A 21,610-nucleotide genomic window follows, 5' to 3' on the forward strand; every position below is an offset into this window, starting at 1 on the left:
ATGACAAATTCAGGCGCCGAGCGCGGATGCGTCAGGTAATCGATTTCCAATAATCGGCGACGTGACACGATTTAAAAGCTGCCCGCCACCGCGCCGAGACTTTTATTGCGGGGAAAATTCGAAAACCGCGCAATATAGAAAGCGCGGCCGAGCGGAAATTTGATCTTTATTCAAATGCGTGCGCGTTGTGCGCCAGAACAAAAGATTGGCACTGCAATATCGGTGAATCCAGCACTGCCGCCGCCGCTGGAGATAACGCTGGATAGCGAGCAGCCGCTTTTTTATCGCAATATGTGCGAAATCCGCGACTCTGCCTTTGTTAAATTTGCACCGCATTTTTCAACGTCGGCGGCCAGGGTGAATAAAGTGTTCCTCGCCAGTTGCGGAAAGCGCCCGCGGCGAGCAGCAATATTTTGTCAGAAGGGTTCTTTCGCGAAAATTTAGACGTCACCACTATGTACAGTTAGCTTGAAATGAGCTGTTGTGCGCAAAACCCTATTTGCAGTCGAATAATTTATGTTCCTTGCATAGATTATGACAGGAAATTTTCTCCTCCGGCAAAAAAATGTGTTTTTAGTGTTTCGCAAGAAGGAAATTTCAGCACAGGAGTGAGATTTTGAAAAGAAAAAGTATCTCTCGTTCTCATACTGGACAGCCATTGTTTCGGCTCATCAGGCCTAATAAGCAATACTTTACACCTAACTCACGCAGTAGTTAAGCTGTATGAAGTTTTGAAACACATTTCGTTCAAAACTCTCGAGTGCAATCATTACTAAGCACAATCATCGAGAGGAACAAATATGGAACATTTGCGACAAAACGCCCCTTACAAAAATTCACAAGCCCAAAAGCTATTCTTGCTTCTCCTATCACGGAAATTCTATAAGGAAAAATTTTTGTACCTCAATGAAGGCTGTTAAATCAAAAAGGTTGTGGCGATATTATAAGATAATTCCTCTTAAGAACAGGAAAAAATTTAATTTACTCCCCCCCCCTTTACATCTCTTTTCCCCAAATATATCTCATGTTGAATAAATATTAACGTGGTCAATTAATTAATTGCTCTCTCATCAACAAACGTCCATAGTTCATCGATAAATAAATGTTGATAAGTCTAGTAAACTGTGCCAATACGTTTTCATAAACACAAATGTGTTTAGCGCAAAAGCATTAGTTTTTGAAACATTTTTTGTAGTTTTAATTAAAAATTGTTACATAATTTGAAATAATGACGAGCTTTGCAATTCATTAAATGAGCAAAACCGTGGGTAAAAGTGAAAGAAAGTAAAACACGAAGCAATCAAAAACTTCCTGGAAAGCCTTCAATTACCGATTCAATTTCCGCGAGTGGAAAAACGCTAGCCTTGGGTGCTTCAATTTCCGACGAGAGCGCAATGCCTGCTTGCGCAATGTTTGTTGCACTGTGCCGTAATGAACACATTATTCAAACGAACGCACCCCCTACGTGCAAGGTACTCTCTTTGAAAATCGATGACCAGCTTACACGAGAAAATTATTTACAGTCGTATAAATAAACGCAGCCCAGAGAGGAAAAACTTAAATGCTTACTCGAAAGTTTACAACGACATGAACGCCAGAAGCAGATTCGGATTTCCCAAGCACTCGTCATTCGTCGGAAAAGTGGAAAGGACGATAAATAAATCGAGCCAGACTGGAAGTGGTGGTGTTTGGCGTCAGGTTTTATCTGTGCAGACTATCCGGCGCCCGTTTCATTGATCCGCGCGGTTGGTTTTAGGCTTCTAAGACACGCACGTTAAGCTGTAATGCCAGCGAGCGCTGCCAGCCAGCCTGCGGCGCGCAGTCAGTAATTTCCCGACCCTCGGCGAAGTATTAGTTTATATTATCCCCGGTATAAAACTGCTGAACACCTCTCGTGTTCGGCTGGGGCCAGAGTTGACTGCCGCTCCTGACCCCGCACGCTCGCTTTTCGGGGCGGCAGATGGCACACAGGTAAACTTTGCACACTCTCCTGCATGTAGTAGTTGGGAGGGTTTGTGAGTGATTGTAATTGGATCTGCTCTCGATTCTGCTTGCGTCGGGTGCCGGAAAGTCCGCGAGTATTGGATGTGTTTAGAGAGGTCGGTAGTGCTGATTTTTTCGTTGATAGAACAGCGCTAGAAATGGGAAAACGGATTCGGATTTTAAGACACTAGAGTTATTTTTTAACTATTAAAATTATTGAATAAATAAAAAGTATTGTTGCATTGAATGCGAAATTTTTGTGCTTTTCAAGTGACAACCTTCTTGACGTCAAATTTTATAACTCTGCACGTTGTTTTGACGTCATTAGCATTAGTCACACACCGTTAGCTACATTTCGACGAGAGGAATTAAAATCATGAGCTATACAAACTGCTGTAATTTAAAATCCACTTTAAATTTTCGAGTGATTTGCTTAGATATGTAAGGATGGCGTTCGTTAGCAAAATGTGATTTTTAATTAACGTTGTGTTCTTTTGATTGTAACAAATAGAAGAATTTGATTGCAAACAAATCAATAATTCAATGGAACGCTTTTTGTGGCCAATTTAGCAGTTTGTCACATACAAAACAAATTCAAAGACGAGCCAAAAATTTCGGGAATTTTCCACAGCCGGAAATTGACGGCACTTTCACCAACAACGCAAAAAAAGCTAGTCGTTGCTGCCCTTTAGTGGGACGTTACATCTTGTGGTGGCTGGAATCTCATGCTTTAACTTCGAACTCACATTTTAGGAACGATTGGATATAATTATTTTGGGGGGAGGGGGGTCTCCACATACTTAGTTTGCGGAAGACAATTTTTCCGAATGGATGCACTTTTTAAATTACTTCCTCAGTGGGTTTTAAATTTTTATTAAAATACATCTTAGTATCGTAATGAAAAAGCGTTAGGGATACTGCTAGATTAAAAATTGCTGACCACATATATGAGAATTGTTATTTGTTTTGCGACTCTTTACTTAACCATTGTATTGTGCTGACTTCGTTGCTTTAATTATAATCAATTGAATTTATAATTTAATACACATAGTACATATGCCCCAGTATAATTATTCGCTGGTGAGCTTGAAAATAATTTCCATTTAATGGTAACGTCTAGCCATTTCCCCAGTTCACCATATCTTTAAATTGCATGCCACGAGTTTTTTTTATTTTAAAGCATTCCAAAAACATTTCTGATGATGATTTAACGTTAATTTAATTTGGTCAGCTAATAAATTTTAAGAGTTCATAGATGCCGTCTTGAAAGACAAATTTTTATTACAAACTTTATGAGCTCACGCTTATCAAAATATAATTAGCACGTCCCGCATCGCAAGTAAATGTTCCAGCGGGATCTAGTTCAAATCCGTTAATCCGTACACAATTTTCGTTGATTTTACGAGGCGCACAACAAGCACGCGGCAGTTAAGTGCGTTCGCGCGAAACACATACCAGGTACGAACTACGAAGCGACCCTCGGCAGGCGAACCGCATGCTAATTAATAGCGAGAGTCGTCGTAAACAGCCTCCGCCGTAAAAGCAGCCGGGCAGAAAAATTTTTATGTATTTATTTCGTGTGTGTGTTCGCAGAAAACGGTCTGCTGAGCTATGAGAACCCGAACTACCACCTGGACCCGGCGCGGCTGGACGACGCGCTCAACTCAAACGACCCCGAAGCGGCGGCCGCGCTCTACAAGGAGCTTTACCACGAGTTAGACGCCGTGTGCAATCTGCAGAGCCGCGGCGGCAGCGGCAGCGCCGGGGCCCGGCGCCACTACGCCGCCCTCGACCTCGGCGCCATGGGGGTCGATGTCAGCGCCGGCCCGACGCTCAAGTGCGTCCTTCTCGGCGCCGCCCACTCGCCTGACAGCGAAAACAACAGGTCAGTGCATCATCGCCTATTTTCGTCCTCAGCAATTTGTCCCCCAACTCACCCCAATTTGACCTTGTTGGACTGGGAATTTTTCTTTAAATATACAGAGTAATCCCCCTGAAAAAGATTTACTCACCAGAAATGAGTTAAAAAAATCAAACCAGCTGTAGCTAAAAGAAATTCATAAACTGACTGTATTTCTTTAGTGTGACTTGATCGCTGTAAAATTTTCTCGTTATTATTTGAGAAGTTCTATCAAACGGTTAATTTCAAATGTCCGCATCAACGAAAGTCCTCCCTCACAAAGAGAGAACAGAAACAATATTATTTCGTTCTCATGAAACATGGCATGAGCGAAGCAAGAAAGCACAAAAAGTAATAAGTCATTGCTTTGACATGTATGCTAGAAATAAATAGTTTGAATGACGTCAATGTCATGCGATAAATGCAGGTTTCAACGGAATAGCACTTTCCTTAAAAATTTTGTCTGCTATTATGACAGAGAACTATAGCGCGTAACAATGAGTCTTATTTTGGTCGAGTATCCATCAGATCTGCACGAATATGTTAATTGAAGGCCAGTCAGACTTAAACCTTCATAGCGTCAATCAACTGTCAAATTTTGCATAAATACTACATTTGAATAGATACATTGAAAAAGCGTTTTCTAAATTCTGTCTTTTGTGAAGTCTGTTCTGCACTTTGCATAATTATTCTATGGAATAGAGATCCAATTTTCTGCACTCCTAATAGGCACGGACCGACAAGAAACCTTGGTCTGACGCAGAAAAAAGACGCATGAATGTAGATTAAAGTCAGAACTATTTTGATACAAATTAATGAAGATTATGTTGTCATTCTACCTCCAGCTTTACATCTCGTCCAATTAAAAATATTGTATTCTGCAGTTTCTTCATTGCAAAATAATTTACCGCTACACTGGATTGCAACTCTGAAATACAAACCCGCATCTCCTTGAAAGTCAGGAGAAATTATTGTTTTAATCCTCGCTGCTTGAACGTTCCGTGTTGTTACTTACTTGAATATATTCAAATCCGAGTTGAAATTCATGTTATATTCATCTCGAGAGAACATACGCTCAAAGGCATTAGCGAAGCGCGGGAATGAATTTACTCAGAAATATCTAAGTAGCTAACGAGAAAAGTTGGATGAGCAAACGCTCAAAGAATGGAGCACGTCGGCTTCTTTTATGTGCTTTGCAATTTTATCGTTGCTTAACTCGCGGAAAAGAAAAAAAGTAATAACTCAACAGTAGAATGTTGAACTTTTCCACCAGCAGCGAGCTGAAACAGAAGTTGTTCGCGGTGCGAGGGAATCAGCAGTGCCGCCCGTGAAGCCGTAGCGGTGACAAAAATTATGTATTATTATGTATTTGGGGCTTCTAACTATCTTTTACGCCATTCCGGCGTGCGCGAACAGAGATTTCCTCGCTCGTTTTCTGTCACCGAAAATATTCAGCCCTGACAAAAACACGCTGTTGTGCCGCAAACGACTGCATTTGCATATCATTCGTCGTACAAAGCCAACGTCAGCGGCACCGCAAGTGCGTCACGCTCGCAACATTATTCATTCACAGAAACAAATGAAGAGTTTTTGTCTGAAATTGACATTACCGAAATAGCCACAATCACGGTTCTAACTTCTGTTGTTTTTTTCCTTCGTGGAAATGAGGTAATTTCCGCCCATTTTGTTCAGAAAATCTTCATTGATCATCCAGGGTTTTTTCTGTCCAACATATTTTGTAAAAGGTGTCCACATTCTAATTTAAACTTTGGCCGTCTCATCTCATTAGCAAACTAAACAGAACTTGATACAAATAATTTGTGCTTCAGCATATTTGTATAAGATATTTTTGTATATATAAGATTAAATATAACTTGATATAGCTTCAATTAATATTTTGGTTCGGAATTTTTACAGATGATAATTTCGAAAGATCAAAATGTGATATCAACGTAATAAAAAATGTGTGGAAGTTAAACATTCGATTGTTGTGGAATATTACATATGACTCTCTAAGTTTAATCTTATTTTCAGTTTCTTTGTGTGTACAATATCGGAGTTGATTTGAAATCTCATTGAGTCAGATCACCAATGCAAAGGAGTGAAATCCAATCTCGTCTGAAGATGCTGCTTTCATCATATCCGCCAAATCTCGTTTTGAAGAGTACAGGCGTTTCAAAAAGAGATCACTCTCGCAAATTGGCGAACCCTTTCGCCGGAATCGCGGCTAATCAATCATAGCTGATTAAATGGACGCCACTTTCCAGGCAATACCACCCGGCGAATGCGTAAATTGCACTTTTATCGGGTGAGCCGAAACGAACTCATTGAATAATTCAAGCGCCGACTTTGATAGAAAATGCCTGGCAATTCGCACCGGCTGGATGAATGAATGAGTTATTCATCTCGCTCTCGCAGGCATAATGCGTGCATTATTTATCAGTTTCCTGCGCTGAAATGCGCGCGCGCGAGAGAGAGAGAGAGAGAGAGAGAGAGACCTCCTGCAGTGGCTTTCATCAGATAGAGTGAGAAAAAAAGCGGCGAGCTGTGCGATAATATTGCTGTCTCGTTATTATTCCCATGCACTCTATAGCTCTTTCGATTGTATGGAAAAATTATTTACTTTATTGTGGCCCTGTTTCGGCCGATGGGAAACGTGCCGCGCGCCACGTGCGCTGGATTCTACTCTGTCCACATTGTTGTTGGCTTTGTCGAATCTCTTTCCAGCATCTGCAACACTTGTTCGTTTGTTTTGCCTCCCGCGAAATGAGAAATGGTCGCGCCGCGATGGGAAATCGATCGTTTCGACTTCTTCCGCGCAAAGTTATGTACACAAAGCGGCGTGTGTGCAATCCAATATCTCGCGGCAGTCGTGCGCCTTTGTTTGCAAATGCGGCTGCGACGAAGCACTTTTTATGCGCCAGTCCTCCTTTTGTAAATTGTCTTTTGAACAGCATGTCAATAATTTCCAATATTCTCGGTGGCATTTCATTGGCTTGCTCCTCATTATCGGAGCTCCAATATTTCTTGTCGATGTCTTTTCTCAAAGGCGAATTTTTAATATTGCTCACACAGGCGGAAAAATCGCTTTATTTGAAGTTGTTGTTTTCTTTCTCAGACACACAGCATTTCGCTACTTGTTTGTGTCGAGCACGTCAGTTGAATGATGGATTTAAAAGTAGAAGCAAGACCGCACACTTCCAGTGACATCTTTATCCCCTTAGTTCTACTGGAATGTTCGGTTTGGAGGAGTTTTTATCTGTTCTTTCTTCAATTCTAATTTTGCGCTGGCGGGCATATGGTGCTTTGCTGTCACCACCTCGGCTGCTGATTATATTTTAAAGCACTTAAGCGGCACGCGCAAAAATGGATGCATCTCACTCGGCATTATTTAATCAAGGCGTGAGCGAATTTCAAAAGTTTTCAGACGCGCACAGAAAAGCATCCCCAAGAGATTTGTTCGCCCACTCACGCATGCCCGACTTTTTCTCTTTTGCGCGACAGTGTTTTCTACAGCCTCCCCGTCATGCATGGAAAGTTTTTTTTATTAATATTGGAAGGAAAGCATGGGATGCGCGGAGAGCAAAAGGAGAGCAGCACAATCAGCATAAACTCATTTCCAGCTGCAGCAAGAAAGAGCTCGGAGGCGGCAAACTTTTTCGCTTGGACAAAAAGGCCTTTTTTATGCACTCTTGTGCACGGAAAGTGCGAAATAAAACGCCCATCAGCGAGCGAGCAGAGAAAATTAATTCTGCGAGATTTTAAGCGGCGAATTAGTAGTCCTGTGCTCGCAAGCACGATACAGACTTTTTTGGACCGGCCTTCGTTACTTTTTTTCGGCCGAAAACAGCAACGTTATGCAAATCCGCCCCAGCTGCCGCCAGTGACGGCGTTTCGCCCGAAGAAAAGACTGTGCTGACATTCGGCCGAGTGTAAGAAACCTTACACTTTTCTCGCTCGCACCACTGACTATTTTTCCTTCTTATATGTCTCCGTGTCCATGTGTGTGTGAGTGTGTGTGTGTGTGTGTGCACGTTATGTAGGTTGATAAACAACCCCTCGACGGCCGGCGTTTGCATACTTACGCTGGCTGGCTCTGGCTATATGGCTCACTGATACATGCGCAGCCTTTTGCCTCGCTTTAGTTCCGTCGGCCCTGCGGGCGCAGGGTGCGATAAAAATCCACCCGCCTGCTTAAAGTTGTGCGTCGAAAGCCGATAAGGATATACGCCGTGAGGGGCGACTCCGCCGGTCAAAAGTGTACGCGTGAGCTGCTACGCTAAGCTGCATGATCGCGATTTTAATTAGGTATCGGATTTCGATGCGTCTGGCTGACAGCAAATTTGTCACTCTCGGCCTGGCCTGGCGTGGAATGGAAGGCAAGGGGGATTAATCTCTTGCCGAGCTAGGGGTTGAAATTCCATATTCTGCGATGGCAAATGAGATGGAAATAATGGGCACCAGAGCGATAGGGAAGCGAAAGGATCGGCTCAGTTTATAGATCTGTTGGTTTGATGGAACTACTAGAATTGATTGCCGCTATTACTCAGTAATCTCTTATTTAGAAAGCAAACTTGTTTTAGGTCGGTTGGAAAACTGAGTCATAACAAAGGTTTAAACCAAAATTAGTAGTAGGATTCCGACTGCTCTGGATCTGCGACACTTGCTAAAGCAGGGAACAACCTTTTAAAACGGGGTTTTATGTGTTTAGTCCTAAAATACAATTTTCTCATTAATTCACTCATTAAAAGTATTTTTAAATTTTGATTTGCTGATTTTCGCACCTTTCCAGCGGCTTTAGGGATAAATGTCTGGTGTTTCAATAAAAGACTCTGGTGCGGGGAGGTGAAGCACATTGGTCCGAAGCTCTTCTGTGGCCACTCGGGCCGCATGTTATCAGCTCGGCTGTGTTATTGGGACGCGGTGAGCTCACAGCCCACGGGAAGTGCTAAGCAGAGGTTAAAAAAATCACTGCCCATTTAAAAACTTTTTTCACTTTATAAGTTGCATACTTTGATGTTTCGAAATCTACGATTTTAATCATTAATTCCTGTCTCTTCACTTAGTTTTCATTTTAAAAGCATGTCAAACATCTTCTGACAGTTCTGACGCAATAGTTTGTCAGTTCTTTCACACGCAATTATTGCATTTCCAAGTGCTCGCTGTGTTCAGCTACCGTCCTATAAGAGCGATGGAGCGCGAGGGTGGCTCTCTTTCTATTTTTGGATTCTGGATGGTATAGCAGAGAAAGAGAAGCAAAAGCTCTATTCTTGAGTATAGAAGCCATTTGCCGGTGATAATGTTACAGGCCATTATATATAAACACTAGTGAGTATACTTGAGATTCCTATGATCATTTGACCTGTTTATAGCTTCATATCTTCACGTGGCTCTATACACAACATTTTCATTAACTCGTAATGAAATCAATAATGAAAAAATATGCACGAGGGAATATTTTATGGAAGTTATTAATTGCGAAATTGCTATTATTCTCTGCATTGATCTTAATGGCCATTGCGTAATTGATTTATTTTCATAAATAACTTGCATGTGTGAAAATCTAACCACGCATTTTCCACCATTAATTCAAACTGTTGTCCTGTACAAAAATTGCACGAAACTAATGATTTTACTTTACTCAAGGATTAACCATTGCAGAATGTGTTTGTTAAACGTTTGTTTGTATTGTATAAATCAATCACAAATATTTAGTTTTATCCCCCACAGAGGTCCAAACCGCATCTCTCTCTCCAGCTTAATTCTAAACCGTAGGCTAAATTTGCTAAACTGCATATTAAACAAAAATCAGTTGAAAAAACAGCTTGTACTGTATTTTATGTCTGCTTTTTACCACTCTGAATTCAACGAAAATTTAGTATCCTCAAAACTAACAAGATATTTTTTCATTTTTAATAAGTAAAATTTTTGTAGGATACTTTATATACTACAACTTAAATAAATAGTTTATATTTGACCCTTCCAAAGATGTAGAAATATCATTTTCGTCACATTTAATCGACGAACGGCGTTTTATATGTCGTTGAGCCGCGAATTGAGGGCAGTCGACACACATTTAGAGAAGAGCGCAGATCTCGGGAAGCTGTTCCGAAAGTAAGATCGCGAAGCTAGAACGACAAAGTTCTGCATCGGGAAACAGAGCAAAGTTTGCGCATCAAAACTTGCAGAAAATGCGACGCTAATTAAAGTGCCGGCGGCGCCGATCAAAGGTCTAGCCGTAAACAAGGCAGGCGCGCACTCTCCGTGCCATTTCGCGAGTCCTGCGGGAAGAGCAGAGTGGAATGCATTTGGCCGTGTGCTAATTGCCTGGCAAGAGCGGCGCACACAGCCTCTCGGTTTGTGCCACTGCGGCGGGCAAGTGTTTATCTGCAAGCAAATTAAATTAGCTCTCGGGGCGAAGCAACTGACGAACAAGAAGTACCGACGACGCTGCCGCTGCCGCCGCCGCCGCTGCTGCTGCATTCAAAGTCGGCCTGCCGAGGGCGCAATCGATATCGCGGAGCTGCCGCTCCGCCAAGCAGGCGAATTCGCTGCTATTATGCTCACTTGTGCCCATATTAGCTGCGAAATGTGTGCCCCCCGCGAATTATTGCCTCATTCTCGGCACGGAGAGATGCGAACACGCCCTCGCTAAATATGCACCCGCGAGAGGCGAACGCGATACCGCCCGTCTTGGTTTTGAACAGACGCAAAGTCAAGGTCCTCTCCGCTAATGTTGAGATTGAGCTAGATTTCAGAGGTTTTGTTGAATTTCCATGGCTGGCATTGCGTGGAATTAGCCAGCTGGCTGTTTTCTCTCCAGCGTGCAAAGGAATTCGAAATCGTACATATTTTTCATGAACTCTCGACCTTAAATGTGTCATAACAGATCGAATGGAAATTAACTCTGTATCAATTGATTCGGATATGCGACTACTTTCACTTTCGTTGTCAGCGTGCGCGTTATAGGAGGATAGAAAGTACACGGGTTAATAGATAAAGCGGCCGATTATGTTGTTTGGAATTTGTGAAAAATGTCGGCTCGTTATCGCACACCTTGGGTACAAACTCGGATAATTATAGGGCTGGATGAATGAAAGCACTTAATTTGAAACCTACCAGCAGGGAATTTATTTTATGTAAATGGATTATTTTTAAGCACGCAACATTTCACACTGCTTTGTGGAACACTTGAAAATAAATTCCATTATTTTCACCTATATTAGAACTCTATAAATTTGAGATTAGTCGTGGCACACCGCATAACTTAAAAATAGCAACAATTGTACGATTTAAAGATTTGCGACTAATATTTATTTAATGTTGATGTTACACATCTCCAAAATCCACCTTGAAAATTATTGCTCGTGAGTCAAGCATCTTAAAAAATATCATCATTATTTTTAGAATCAAGTGTACGGCTGCTGATAAGACGTTTAATGCAAAATTCATCACAGCAGCAGTTTATCAATGGAGCGTGCTTTTAAGAGATAAATCCACATTCACTTTTCAATCGTGATTGTTTTATTGCAAGTGCACTGCCACCGTCGACTACCGTGCAAAAAGGAACAAAACTCGTCCTTGAGGTGGCCGCGCCGTAATTCGCTTTAATTGTCTGCCGAGCGTAAATGCACTGATACAGACTAATGAGCAAAGCAGTGACTCTAATCGAACGCAATAAAACGTTACGAGCCTTTTGTTGTTCCCGCAAATGATACAAAACATTTTTCAAGAGAGTTCCTATACAAATCCGAATTGGAGGAACTCCCAAACGCCCTTCACTTTTCATGGTTAAATAACTCCGTACCTGGTGGTCGGTATGCTGTATATTCCATCTCTTTCTCTCTCGGGCGCGCAAGCGGCAATTGCTCCACCTTGACGAATAACAACGCATAATAATAGTCAAATGCTATTTCCACACGCATTCCGTCAAAGAAATCAATCAATACGCGGATTTTCTATTATTTACGCCAAGTTATTCGTCTCGTCGCAAGGAATTTGAGTGGAAAATTTACAGCTCGCGGCTGGACGGCGGCACGCTTTGATTTACGCCGCTCGTAAAGCAGTCCACCCACAGAGCATATTAAAAATGGAGCAAACTGCTTCAGGCCGGGTGATATACACGGTTGCATACATCGTCATTTATTCCAAGACGCAAAGCTCGCCTTTTACGGCTAGATGTTATATGATATAAAAAACCGGCTCCACCCGCGCCGTCTAATTAATTCGCTTGAGGTGGGAATTAACAAAGGTCGGGGATCAGTGGCGTGACTCTCATGACCAAGGGTGGAAAATCCGGGCCAACCGGGGCCCGTTTGTGTAAGCCAACGAGGGGTGGGAAATGAGTGGGCAGCCGGGTCAGAGTCGGGGTATTTATCTCAACAAATTTCCAGCTCTTGACTGGAAAAATAATTTTAGTATAATGCTAGGAAAAATAGGATTTAGGGTGAAATTATAAAGCTTGTGGATAGAAAAATTGTTTTTTAATTGACTGACAAATTTTATTTGTTTACTATTTGTTCAAGTAGATTTGTGTTTATACTCCTTACTTGTTTGAAAATCGTTTAGTTTAATCTTTCAAAAGTTTAATGATGCAGATAAGGAATAATGACAAATTTTGTAATTTCTTTTTTTTTCCTTAGGATTATTTTACAAATAAATCGGACAGTTCATCTTGAGTATTTTTTGAAAGTTTTGTTTTATCAGACAATATTTGCATGAAAAAATTTTGATAAAGCCATCCAAGCCAATTTTTTATCTGCCTTGTTAGAATTAAATTGTGTTTGCTATTGCGATGCATGTGTAATAAAAGCGTGGCGGGGAACACGAGCTCCACGTTTATCTCGCGTTCAACAATGCACGACGTTACGCCACTGTCGGGGATAACAAAGGCAGTCGGTCCTCCACCCACCGAGGAATGCAAGAGTGGGTGAGAATTGAATGATATTTTTGCGTCGCCGCCGAACGCGGTGCTCTGCTCTCGTCTATCCGTCTCTATCCAGCGGCAGCAGAAAAGGCGGAGTGTTCCGAGCGGCCCCGACGGCCGCTGCACTCGTTGTTGGCACCGCGGATGGGGCACCAGTCTCCGCCCGACGAGGATCCCGGCTCCACGCATCGTTCGAGCGATTCCCCCCGAAGCGGCCTTCGAAGCCCCGGCCGTCGGAAATAACGCACGCTTCCGGTGTCTGCCGTCAGATGGCCCGCGACCTGAGCTAGGCGGGCGGTCAGCGGTCACCGCGCCGCGCCCTGATGAGGGCCGACGAGAAGCCCAGCGCCGACAAGAGGACGCACGAGCGCAAGAGCAAGTCCAGATGACTTTCGTGAGTCGGCAGATTGATTTTCGGAGCTGTTCTATTACGCGCGTGTGGCGCAATTCGCACGCCCTTTGATCCCCGCCTTTGACGCCACTGGCGCCTTTAATATTTGATTCGCCCCTTTGCCGAATTCTCTCAAGGGCCGTCTCTCGTGCCTCTTCTGCGGTTCTGCTCGATTTCCGGGCTGCGTTTGCGTTTTGCGTCGTGTTTTCGTTTAATTAATGCCTAGCCCTGCCGCGGCGGCGGTATGCCTTTGTTTTTTTCGGTGGTCTCGCACACACGTCGGGTCGATCGCATCTCAACCTAATTTTCTTTAAAGCTGCAAACGCGAATAAAAAACAGCGTCACGTTTGCGAAAACTAGCCGTGTTGTCTCGTCTCGGTGGCAAAAGCAAAACTCGGCCGTCTGGAAGGGTCAATAAAATGTGCCGCGGCAGCGAATCAATAAAACCGCGCTTTTACACTCGCGCTAGACTAGCTGCGCTGCAACACGCTGACAAAAGAGAAAAGAGCGGCCCCGAAATGGGCCCAGCCGGACGAATGTGGCCCTGCCACGGCACGGCAAGGTGCCGGCCGGGTCCATTTCGGCAGCCTCAGCCGGCAATGGCCGCTCTCGTGTGTGTTTGTGTAGGTGCATTTCGACCAGCGGCGGCGATCAATACAGAAAGGTTGAATGGCACACGCTCTTCTCACTCGCAAGCAAGACCGCCTGCCCTATTACGTCGTGTCGCAATTTCGCACTGACAACATTTGTGCGTTTTCTCGCCTGCCCCATCTCTTTTTCCGACCTTTCGCACCCAGCCAAAACTTGCTTTCAAATTGATACAAAAGGCGCCGGTATGGTTGCCACATTTCCACCAGAAAAAGTTAAATGTTTTAACCTAACTTAATCAATTGCATTAATTAACCTTGAAGTTTCCTTCTTTAAATGCTACAAAGGGCATGATTTGAAAAAAATACATTTTATCCCACGTTGGCCGGTACAAAAAATTACATCTTATTACACTTTGGCTAAACGATTGCAGACTTGAAACTGGAAAATTAATAGAGTCCGCACGTACACTAAATTAATTTATTTCTCAACCACAATCAAGATCTTATGCAAAATTTTTCTAGCCAAAAAATTGCAGCTTTGAACAATGTCTAGATTTTGTATCTCCGAAAAAAAAACAGACGAGCCTGGCTGTCCAATGAACACACGCAACCGGAAGGTGGCAACCATAGTCTGACGCCTTTTCTAAAAAATTGAGCCACCAAAATGGGGCATTTGTAGCGCAGATTGGACTGCGGGGAGTGTTATTTTTCAGGAGAGGACACGCTGAGAGCCCTCGCCTAATGCTGTGTGTACACTTTTTTCGGTAGACAGGATGTTCTACTTTTTTGCCTAGGCCCTTGTATGCACGCTTGTCTGTAAGCTTTTTCCGATGGAACGTGTCTTCTTTGTGGGTGCCGGAAGTGAAAAGAGGAGAATTTACGGTGGCACAAAGACGAAAGCAAAAGTACGTATAGTTATGCAACGCGGCGAAACTTTCGGTCCCAGCGGGTTGCATAACTTTTTGTTCTCGCCTGATGAGGGGCGCGGAAGAGTTAATTTTGACAGAGCTTTTGAGAAACTTCTTTTGCTGCAATTTGATAACTTCCGTCACTGTTTGAGGCGTGAGCCGCCAGCACAAATGTTTGCTCGGCTAAATTACATAGAACTGAGAGGGTAACTTTTCTTTGGCAAATTTCAGTATGAACAATCTTGTCGCCGCTGTCTGTGCGAAATGTCACATAAATTTCCAAGATGAGCGTGATTGTCGCCGTCACTTTCAATGTAGGTGGTTAAACGAGATGCATTCAGGCTGACGATTTTCTGATGCGACCCATTTTATCACGAGCCAAAGACCTTTCCCACTTTTGTATATTGATGCGAGCCGGAGAGATCCATTACAATGTAACCCACTTTTGTGCCGAGTCGACGCCGAGTTATCACTGAGTGCGCCAGCTCACAAGTTGATTTTGGGGCCAAGTACGTGTAAATCGCATGTTAATATGCGAAACTCGTCATGCCGAAACAAAGACTGCCGGATTTATGCAAATGGCAGCGAGATTCGGGAGCCGAGCCATCGGAATATTCATTCGCAAACGGCAAAATCAGTGTTGGCCAATCTTGGCACGCAAATGTGGAAGGAAAGTGAGTGCGAATTTCAAAGGCGTCTCCTCTTGCTCCTCCTAATTGGACTTGCAGTAATCACCTTTGTTGTTGTGTATTTCTTCATTACTATAATGATAAATGGTCGTAAAAAGTGTCGTTGGAAATTGTAACACAATGGAGAAAGGTAATAGCACCACAAAACACCTAAATCGTCCAAGTGAGATAATGTCTCCCGGACTATGACTAAGCTGGAGCAGGAACCTATTGTTTTATAACTTCGATTAATGATTAGTAATCGATTGCAACCTTTTTGTGATTTAAGTCTTGAGCAAAAAGTGGAACAGGTGAACAACAAATAAATTATCCCACTTTTTCCGCACATTCGCGCTTTTTATTAAAAATTGGAGGTGGCGCAGTGGAAATTGGACTGGGAGCAGTGGGCGTGCGTCAGCAGCGGAACTACATTTGCAATAATAATGACATAATCCCGTAATAAATGTCCGCCGAGCGGCGAGCCGCCGATGATTAATTTGAAAACGTGAGCCGCGCACCGACCTGCTGTCTGAATAAGTAAATATACGCGCGTGCATGCAGTATGTATGTGTGCGAGCGAGTGCAGAGGAAACAATATAGGAGGTCACTTTGCGGTAATACCCAACAAAAGCGGCGACGAAAAAAAGGACGAGCTGCAGCACGCGGACCCATTTAGAGAGCCGGTCTGAAATGGATGCGCTCTCTCTCATTTTTAATTAACGCATGCTGTGTGTGGTGTCGAGGCAAACAAAGGCAAAAGGCAGCCGATCGCATAACTCGCATGCACGCGAGCCAAGGCTTTTCCTGTGTCTGGAAAAAGGTTTTCGCAAAACGCAAGTAAGTTGTGTGTATCAGGTTTTGCGTAACTCGGTGGTGTATGGATTTCGCCGCTGTGCTGAAATGCTGCCAGAGTGACGGCGCAGCTCGAGCGTCGAGCCACACTGTATTGATTAGAGGTTCATTTCGTCTTGCGTCCTTTGCTGAGAGGCGCGCGCTTTGGTCTTTTAATTGCATCTGCTAGCAAAGGCCTTTCAGTACGTTTGCATCGTAATTGCGCTGGCTGTAATTAAAGGAGTGTTCATGCTGCTAATCATTACCTAAACCGCTCACCTCTGTTTACGTTCGCCACACTGGAAATTGTGTTTGCTCTACACCGCGTTTTTTTCATGGTTAAATAGGGGGAACAGACTCTTCAGGCTAAAAACTGGATTGTTGAACTTCACAAAGTAAATACGGGTGTTTTCCATAGCAAATTGAAATGTGCTGTTTTTCCGGTTTTGACCGGTGCTTTAAATTTGGCATTTTTTCATAAACAGGCCACAGTCAAAGACACACACGCCATCGCAAAACGAATGTGAAATGCCATGCTCGCAACAGGAATAATTTTTGAGACTGATTAATTTCCACTTTCAAAAAATAAGCAGATTTATCAGTAGAAAAATGAAAACAACCTCAATTTAGTCTCCTTCGCTAAACAATTCATTTTTAATTATAACGGTAGCTGATTGTCTCAGCAAGTATACGGACTTTTGTGATTGCGGGAATCTGCATTATATTCCCCACTCAGCTCTCCAGAATAACGCAACCTGACGAATTCCGACAGTTCCTGAAATAAGCGAATTCTGCCCGAGAAGAGCCTGCTTATGCAAATCGGCCAGTTCCCACACTCATTTCTCGCGCATCCAGCGACAATTCGTTTCAGAAACAATCCCCTCTCCTTAACCTGCATTATTTGCCGGATCTTGCAGACGCGGCATCGGAATTAACTGTTGTCATTGTTTGTCGTCAGGACAAATAGCGAGGCCGGACTGGACAACATGGGCCGCCGGCCGCAGCAACAGTACCCTGGGGCCGACGAGAAGCGGCGCTCCAGTCCGCGGCCCGACCTCATCGAGAACGTGCTCGAGTCGCAGCGGGCGTGCGACAGCATCTCGGAGAAGTCGATGGACCTGAGCTCGCCCGAAGAGCAGGGCGAGATTCCGCACCTGCCCGGACAGCTGAACGCCGACGAACTGTACGCCGTGCCGGTCAAGCGGCGCGAGCGCAACTGGAAGAACATCGACGAGCCCGCCGAGCAGAAGCAGCCCCTGCTGAACCCTGACGACGAGGACGAGACTGAAGAGACCCTTCCTCCTGGCTGGGAGAAACATGAAGGTCAGTACTCTCTTTTCACTTATGGAGAAATTGAAAATATTAAAATGAAAATAGAAAATGAAGTGAATTGTAAAAAGGCAAAAATAATTTTAGATATTTTATTAATCCCTCTTTATTGAGCAGAAGTATCAGTCATCATTGATTTTAACGAGATATGCATGGAACTTTCCTTCTAGAATATTCGTGACTTATCAAGCAAAATTTACCCCAATTGAATAGCTTTTAACATTGTAGGATGAAATTGTAGGTTTGTGATATTTCCGGATTTTTTAGGAGGAATTGTTGTCGCACAGTGGGAGTAATGGGGTTTCACGAAATTCAGCAATTATTTTTGTCTGTTTCTGACGACCAACTGCACTTTAAAATGAAATTAAACAGAAAAACAATTTTAAATATAGTTTGCCATATGATTAAAGATAACAGTTCCAAAATATTTACTGTACTATCTGCTGCATATTAATGTTTATTCCAGCTATTTAATTTCTTACATTTAGTTTGGCATTCTCGAGAAAGTTGACACAGTTTAAGTTCCAGAGCATTCCGTTTGCAAAAAGGCACTTTTAGAGTGTTAAAATATTGACATTTCGCTCTCTGGCTCCATATATCTTTACAAGCCTCTTGTTAAACACTTTTTCTTACTTTTCAGATAATGACGGTCCATACTTCTGGCATATCAAAAGCGGCACAATTCAGAGGGAACCTCCTCAGAGCGACAAGAAGGTGGATGGCAAGAGAGTCACACTGCGGGACTCTGAGAACGTAAGATTGCTTTCATGTCGCACACCGCAGTTGTAATTAATATTACTATTCCGGCGCAGATGATGCCATTTCCCACCGGGGTCACCCGTAGCAGCACCAGTTCGGCCTTGGAGGAGCTGCAGGAGGGCGGCAAGAGGAAAGAGGACCGAAGGGAGGAAATGGCTTACAAGTGAGTGAAAGTTTAATCACCTTGCTCAAATCCGTTTGTTTGAAATGCTAAAAATTATGCAATTACCTTGACATCGAAGGCCATATCGAATGCCATTATTTGAAAATAATATTTTGTTGAAAATTCCTAATAGGAATCAAATATAATTTTATCACAGGACAAGAAAAAAATTAAATTTTTAATTTCAGACGCCGCAGCTATCCAGCTCGAATTGAGCCAGAAGCCAAGGAGAGATCCATCCGATTTGCAGTCCGCTCCCTTGGCTGGGTGGAAATCGCCGAGGATGACCTGACCCCTGAGAGGAGCAGCAGGGCTGTCAACAAATGCATTGTGGATTTGTCGCTAGGCAGAAACGACCTTCTTGACGTCGTTGGACGATGGGGAGACGTAAGTATATCACATACCCGTCATTTGCGGTCGCAATGGTAGAAATAAATTGCTCTTTGCAGGGGAAAGATCTGTTCATGGACTTGGACGAAGGTGCTTTGAAGCTGATAGATCCAGAGAACCTGACTGTTCTCAACACGCAACCCATTCACACAATCAGGGTGTGGGGAGTTGGCCGGGACAACGGAAGGTAAAACTGCGATTTTGCTTTAATCATAACTAGGGTTGCCACTTTCTTGGTTTTGTGAGAGTTAAATTAGGGATCAATGATATTAATATTTTTTTATTACTTATGACTCTAACTTGATTAAAATATTTAAAAAGAAACTAATGTGTTAGCGTCCAGAAAAAATTATTTTATTATTTTTTAACCTCTGCTCAGCATTTCACGTGGGCTATGGGCTCACCGTTAGCGTTTTCTTTATTAAAGTTAATGTAATAATAGTTAGTTAGCTGAAGTAATGTTTACCCTCCATTATTAAAAAAAGTCAACATTATAAGAAAATGAAAGGGTTGTGGAATTTTGTCCTGTCAGTTGGCAACCATATTCTGTTATTTTCTTTTCAAGGCATTTAGTTTGATATCAGTAATCTAACTCGTAAACTCTTTGCCATTTTCCTGGCGCTGTTGGAACAACAGAGAGAGGTAAAACATGCATTAATGTGTTATTGTTGTGGCCGTGCATTTTACTCGCGTTTCGCATGCATGAACTGCAGTAACCCCGGCACTTTCAGCTGCTGCTTGTTTACACAAACACACAGCGATAGAATTAATTCGTCAATTGAATTTGCGACCACTGACGTCGTCGAGCGCTTGCAAACGTGCCATTACGTAGACCCCGCCGCTGTAGCACGGCTATCCGTCATGCAATTGAAGATTTCGCAGTTCGTGATTCAGATCGCGTGCCTCGCAGATTCGCAATGACTAATGACTTAGCAAAAGTATCAGTTGAGTGCACGCAAATGAATGCAGATTGAGTGTTATTAACCTTACAAGATTAATTATTTTTGTCCCTGGCATCTACCACACTCACACACACAGAGCTGAAAAGAGCACTCTGCCGGCTGTGCAAGCGCTTTTAATGACGATTAAAGCGGCCGCTCGTAGAAAATTAGTCAGCACTTTTAGAGTTGATCGTGATAAGCATGAGGCTCTTTTGACCAAAATCGATCCTTGGCTGAATTGCTGCTCCGTTCACAGGGATTTCGCATATGTGGCGCGCGACAGAGGAACCCGAAAGCACATGTGCCACGTATTCCGCTGCGACATCCCCGCGCGGACGATCGCCAACACGCTGCGGGACATCTGCAAGAAGATCATGATCGAACGCTCCCTGCAGCAGAACCTGGCCAAGCCCATCGACATCAGCGCAGTCGGGTCTGCACGAGCTGGACTCGCAGTCAGACCGACCAACCTGCCAACTGAACACAGGCGCTTCCACTCAAGAAATGGTCAGAATTTAATTAGTAAGTCCAATCTTCTCTCTCTCTCTCTCTCTCTCTCTCTCTCTCTCTCTCTCTCTCTCTCTCTCTCTCTCTCTCTCTCTCTCTCTCTCTCTCTATCTCTATCTCTTTTAATTTTTTTTATTTATGCTCAGGAAAAATATATGTATTTTAATAAACCCGTGTATAATTTAAAAGAAGCATAGGAGATTTAAAAAATAGGATTATGGCCTACTTATTTTATTTTATAAGCAGAATATAGTAAAATAATCAATTTTTAAAATATAGTAAATTCTTACTTTCTATTTCGATTTTGTCGAGAATTTTTAGATACGTTAAAAATTGAAATATTATTTATTTTTAATATTGTTCAAAAGACTTTCAAATGTCATGAAATAACCAAAAAATCATTTATGAATGTGCAATTTGAATTTTAGAAGCACTTAATTTGCTTTTTCAGCTCAATCTTTCCCTACACCGATGGAAGAACCAAAAAAGGTGCTGAAGGCGATGTATCTAGGTGCAATGCAGGTGACCAAGTCCACCGGAATGGAAATCCTGAATGACGCCATCGAGAAGATGATGTCAAACAACCCCAAAGAGCAGTGGAAAACTGTCAACGTCGCTGTCGCCCCGTCTATGATATCCATCTCTCTTCCGGGGGTAAGAGCGCCTTCACACGCAATTTGCCACGCAGAATGCTAAAAATATGTGGTCCTTAGGATGATGAACAGATCGTCACTGAGTGTCGAGTGCGCTACTTGTCTTTCTTGGGCATCGGAAAAGATGTGAAGCAGTGTGCCTTCATAATGCACACAGCACAAGACTTATTTATTGCTCACGTTTTCCACTGTGAGCCGTCGTCGGGAGCTTTGTGCAAAACAATAGAGGCTGCTTGCAAAGTGAGTATGGATAAACTTAAAATAAATATTCGTGAAATCAAAGTGACTATTTTTTATTAGTTGCTTTTTTAATTATTTGATGAAGCAATCTAATTCTTTGCATCACGTCTGATTTAGTTGAGGTATCAGAAGTGTCTTGATGCACACCCAAACGGACTTGGTCAGGGTTTGGCTGAAGCGGCCAACAATACGGGCAAAGGCCTCGGCGCTACCCTCAAGTCTTTGGTCGGCTCACTCACGGGACGTAAGGGCAAAGGCGGCTCGTTAGAATCCTGAGATGAGGCCTCGGCTTTACAGGTAAATTATTAAGGCAATCTGCGTGAATTTCACCACCAATTCGGAAATAAAATTTTAAAAATAATAATTTATAATATTTAAACATTTATTAAGATTGTTCTTTGTGAGTCTTATATTGTTAATATAATTTGCCA

The 21,610-nt window shown here is 43.0% G+C and overlaps 1 protein-coding gene across 4 annotated transcripts in view; it reads left to right on the plus strand.

Annotated features, from left to right (window-relative positions):
- LOC135944099 (protein Fe65 homolog) overlaps window positions 1–21,610 on the plus strand; it is a 52,399-nt gene that overhangs the window by 27,869 nt on the left and 2,920 nt on the right. For all 4 annotated transcript variants that reach the window (XM_065490841.1, XM_065490840.1, XM_065490838.1 and 1 more), the window contains 10 exons: window positions 3,577–3,868; window positions 17,156–17,520; window positions 18,167–18,279; window positions 18,339–18,448; window positions 18,637–18,835; window positions 18,898–19,025; window positions 20,036–20,301; window positions 20,738–20,940; window positions 21,000–21,179; window positions 21,297–21,476. In XM_065490841.1, the coding sequence (XP_065346913.1) occupies window positions 3,577–3,868; window positions 17,156–17,520; window positions 18,167–18,279; window positions 18,339–18,448; window positions 18,637–18,835; window positions 18,898–19,025; window positions 20,036–20,301; window positions 20,738–20,940; window positions 21,000–21,179; window positions 21,297–21,455 (2,015 nt within the window). In that variant the 3' untranslated portion in view covers window positions 21,456–21,476. The remainder of the gene's footprint in view (window positions 1–3,576; window positions 3,869–17,155; window positions 17,521–18,166; window positions 18,280–18,338; window positions 18,449–18,636; window positions 18,836–18,897; window positions 19,026–20,035; window positions 20,302–20,737; window positions 20,941–20,999; window positions 21,180–21,296; window positions 21,477–21,610) is intronic.

Source organism: Cloeon dipterum, chromosome 4 (assembly GCF_949628265.1).
Source record: "Cloeon dipterum chromosome 4, ieCloDipt1.1, whole genome shotgun sequence".
Lineage (NCBI taxonomy): Eukaryota > Metazoa > Arthropoda > Insecta > Ephemeroptera > Baetidae > Cloeon > Cloeon dipterum.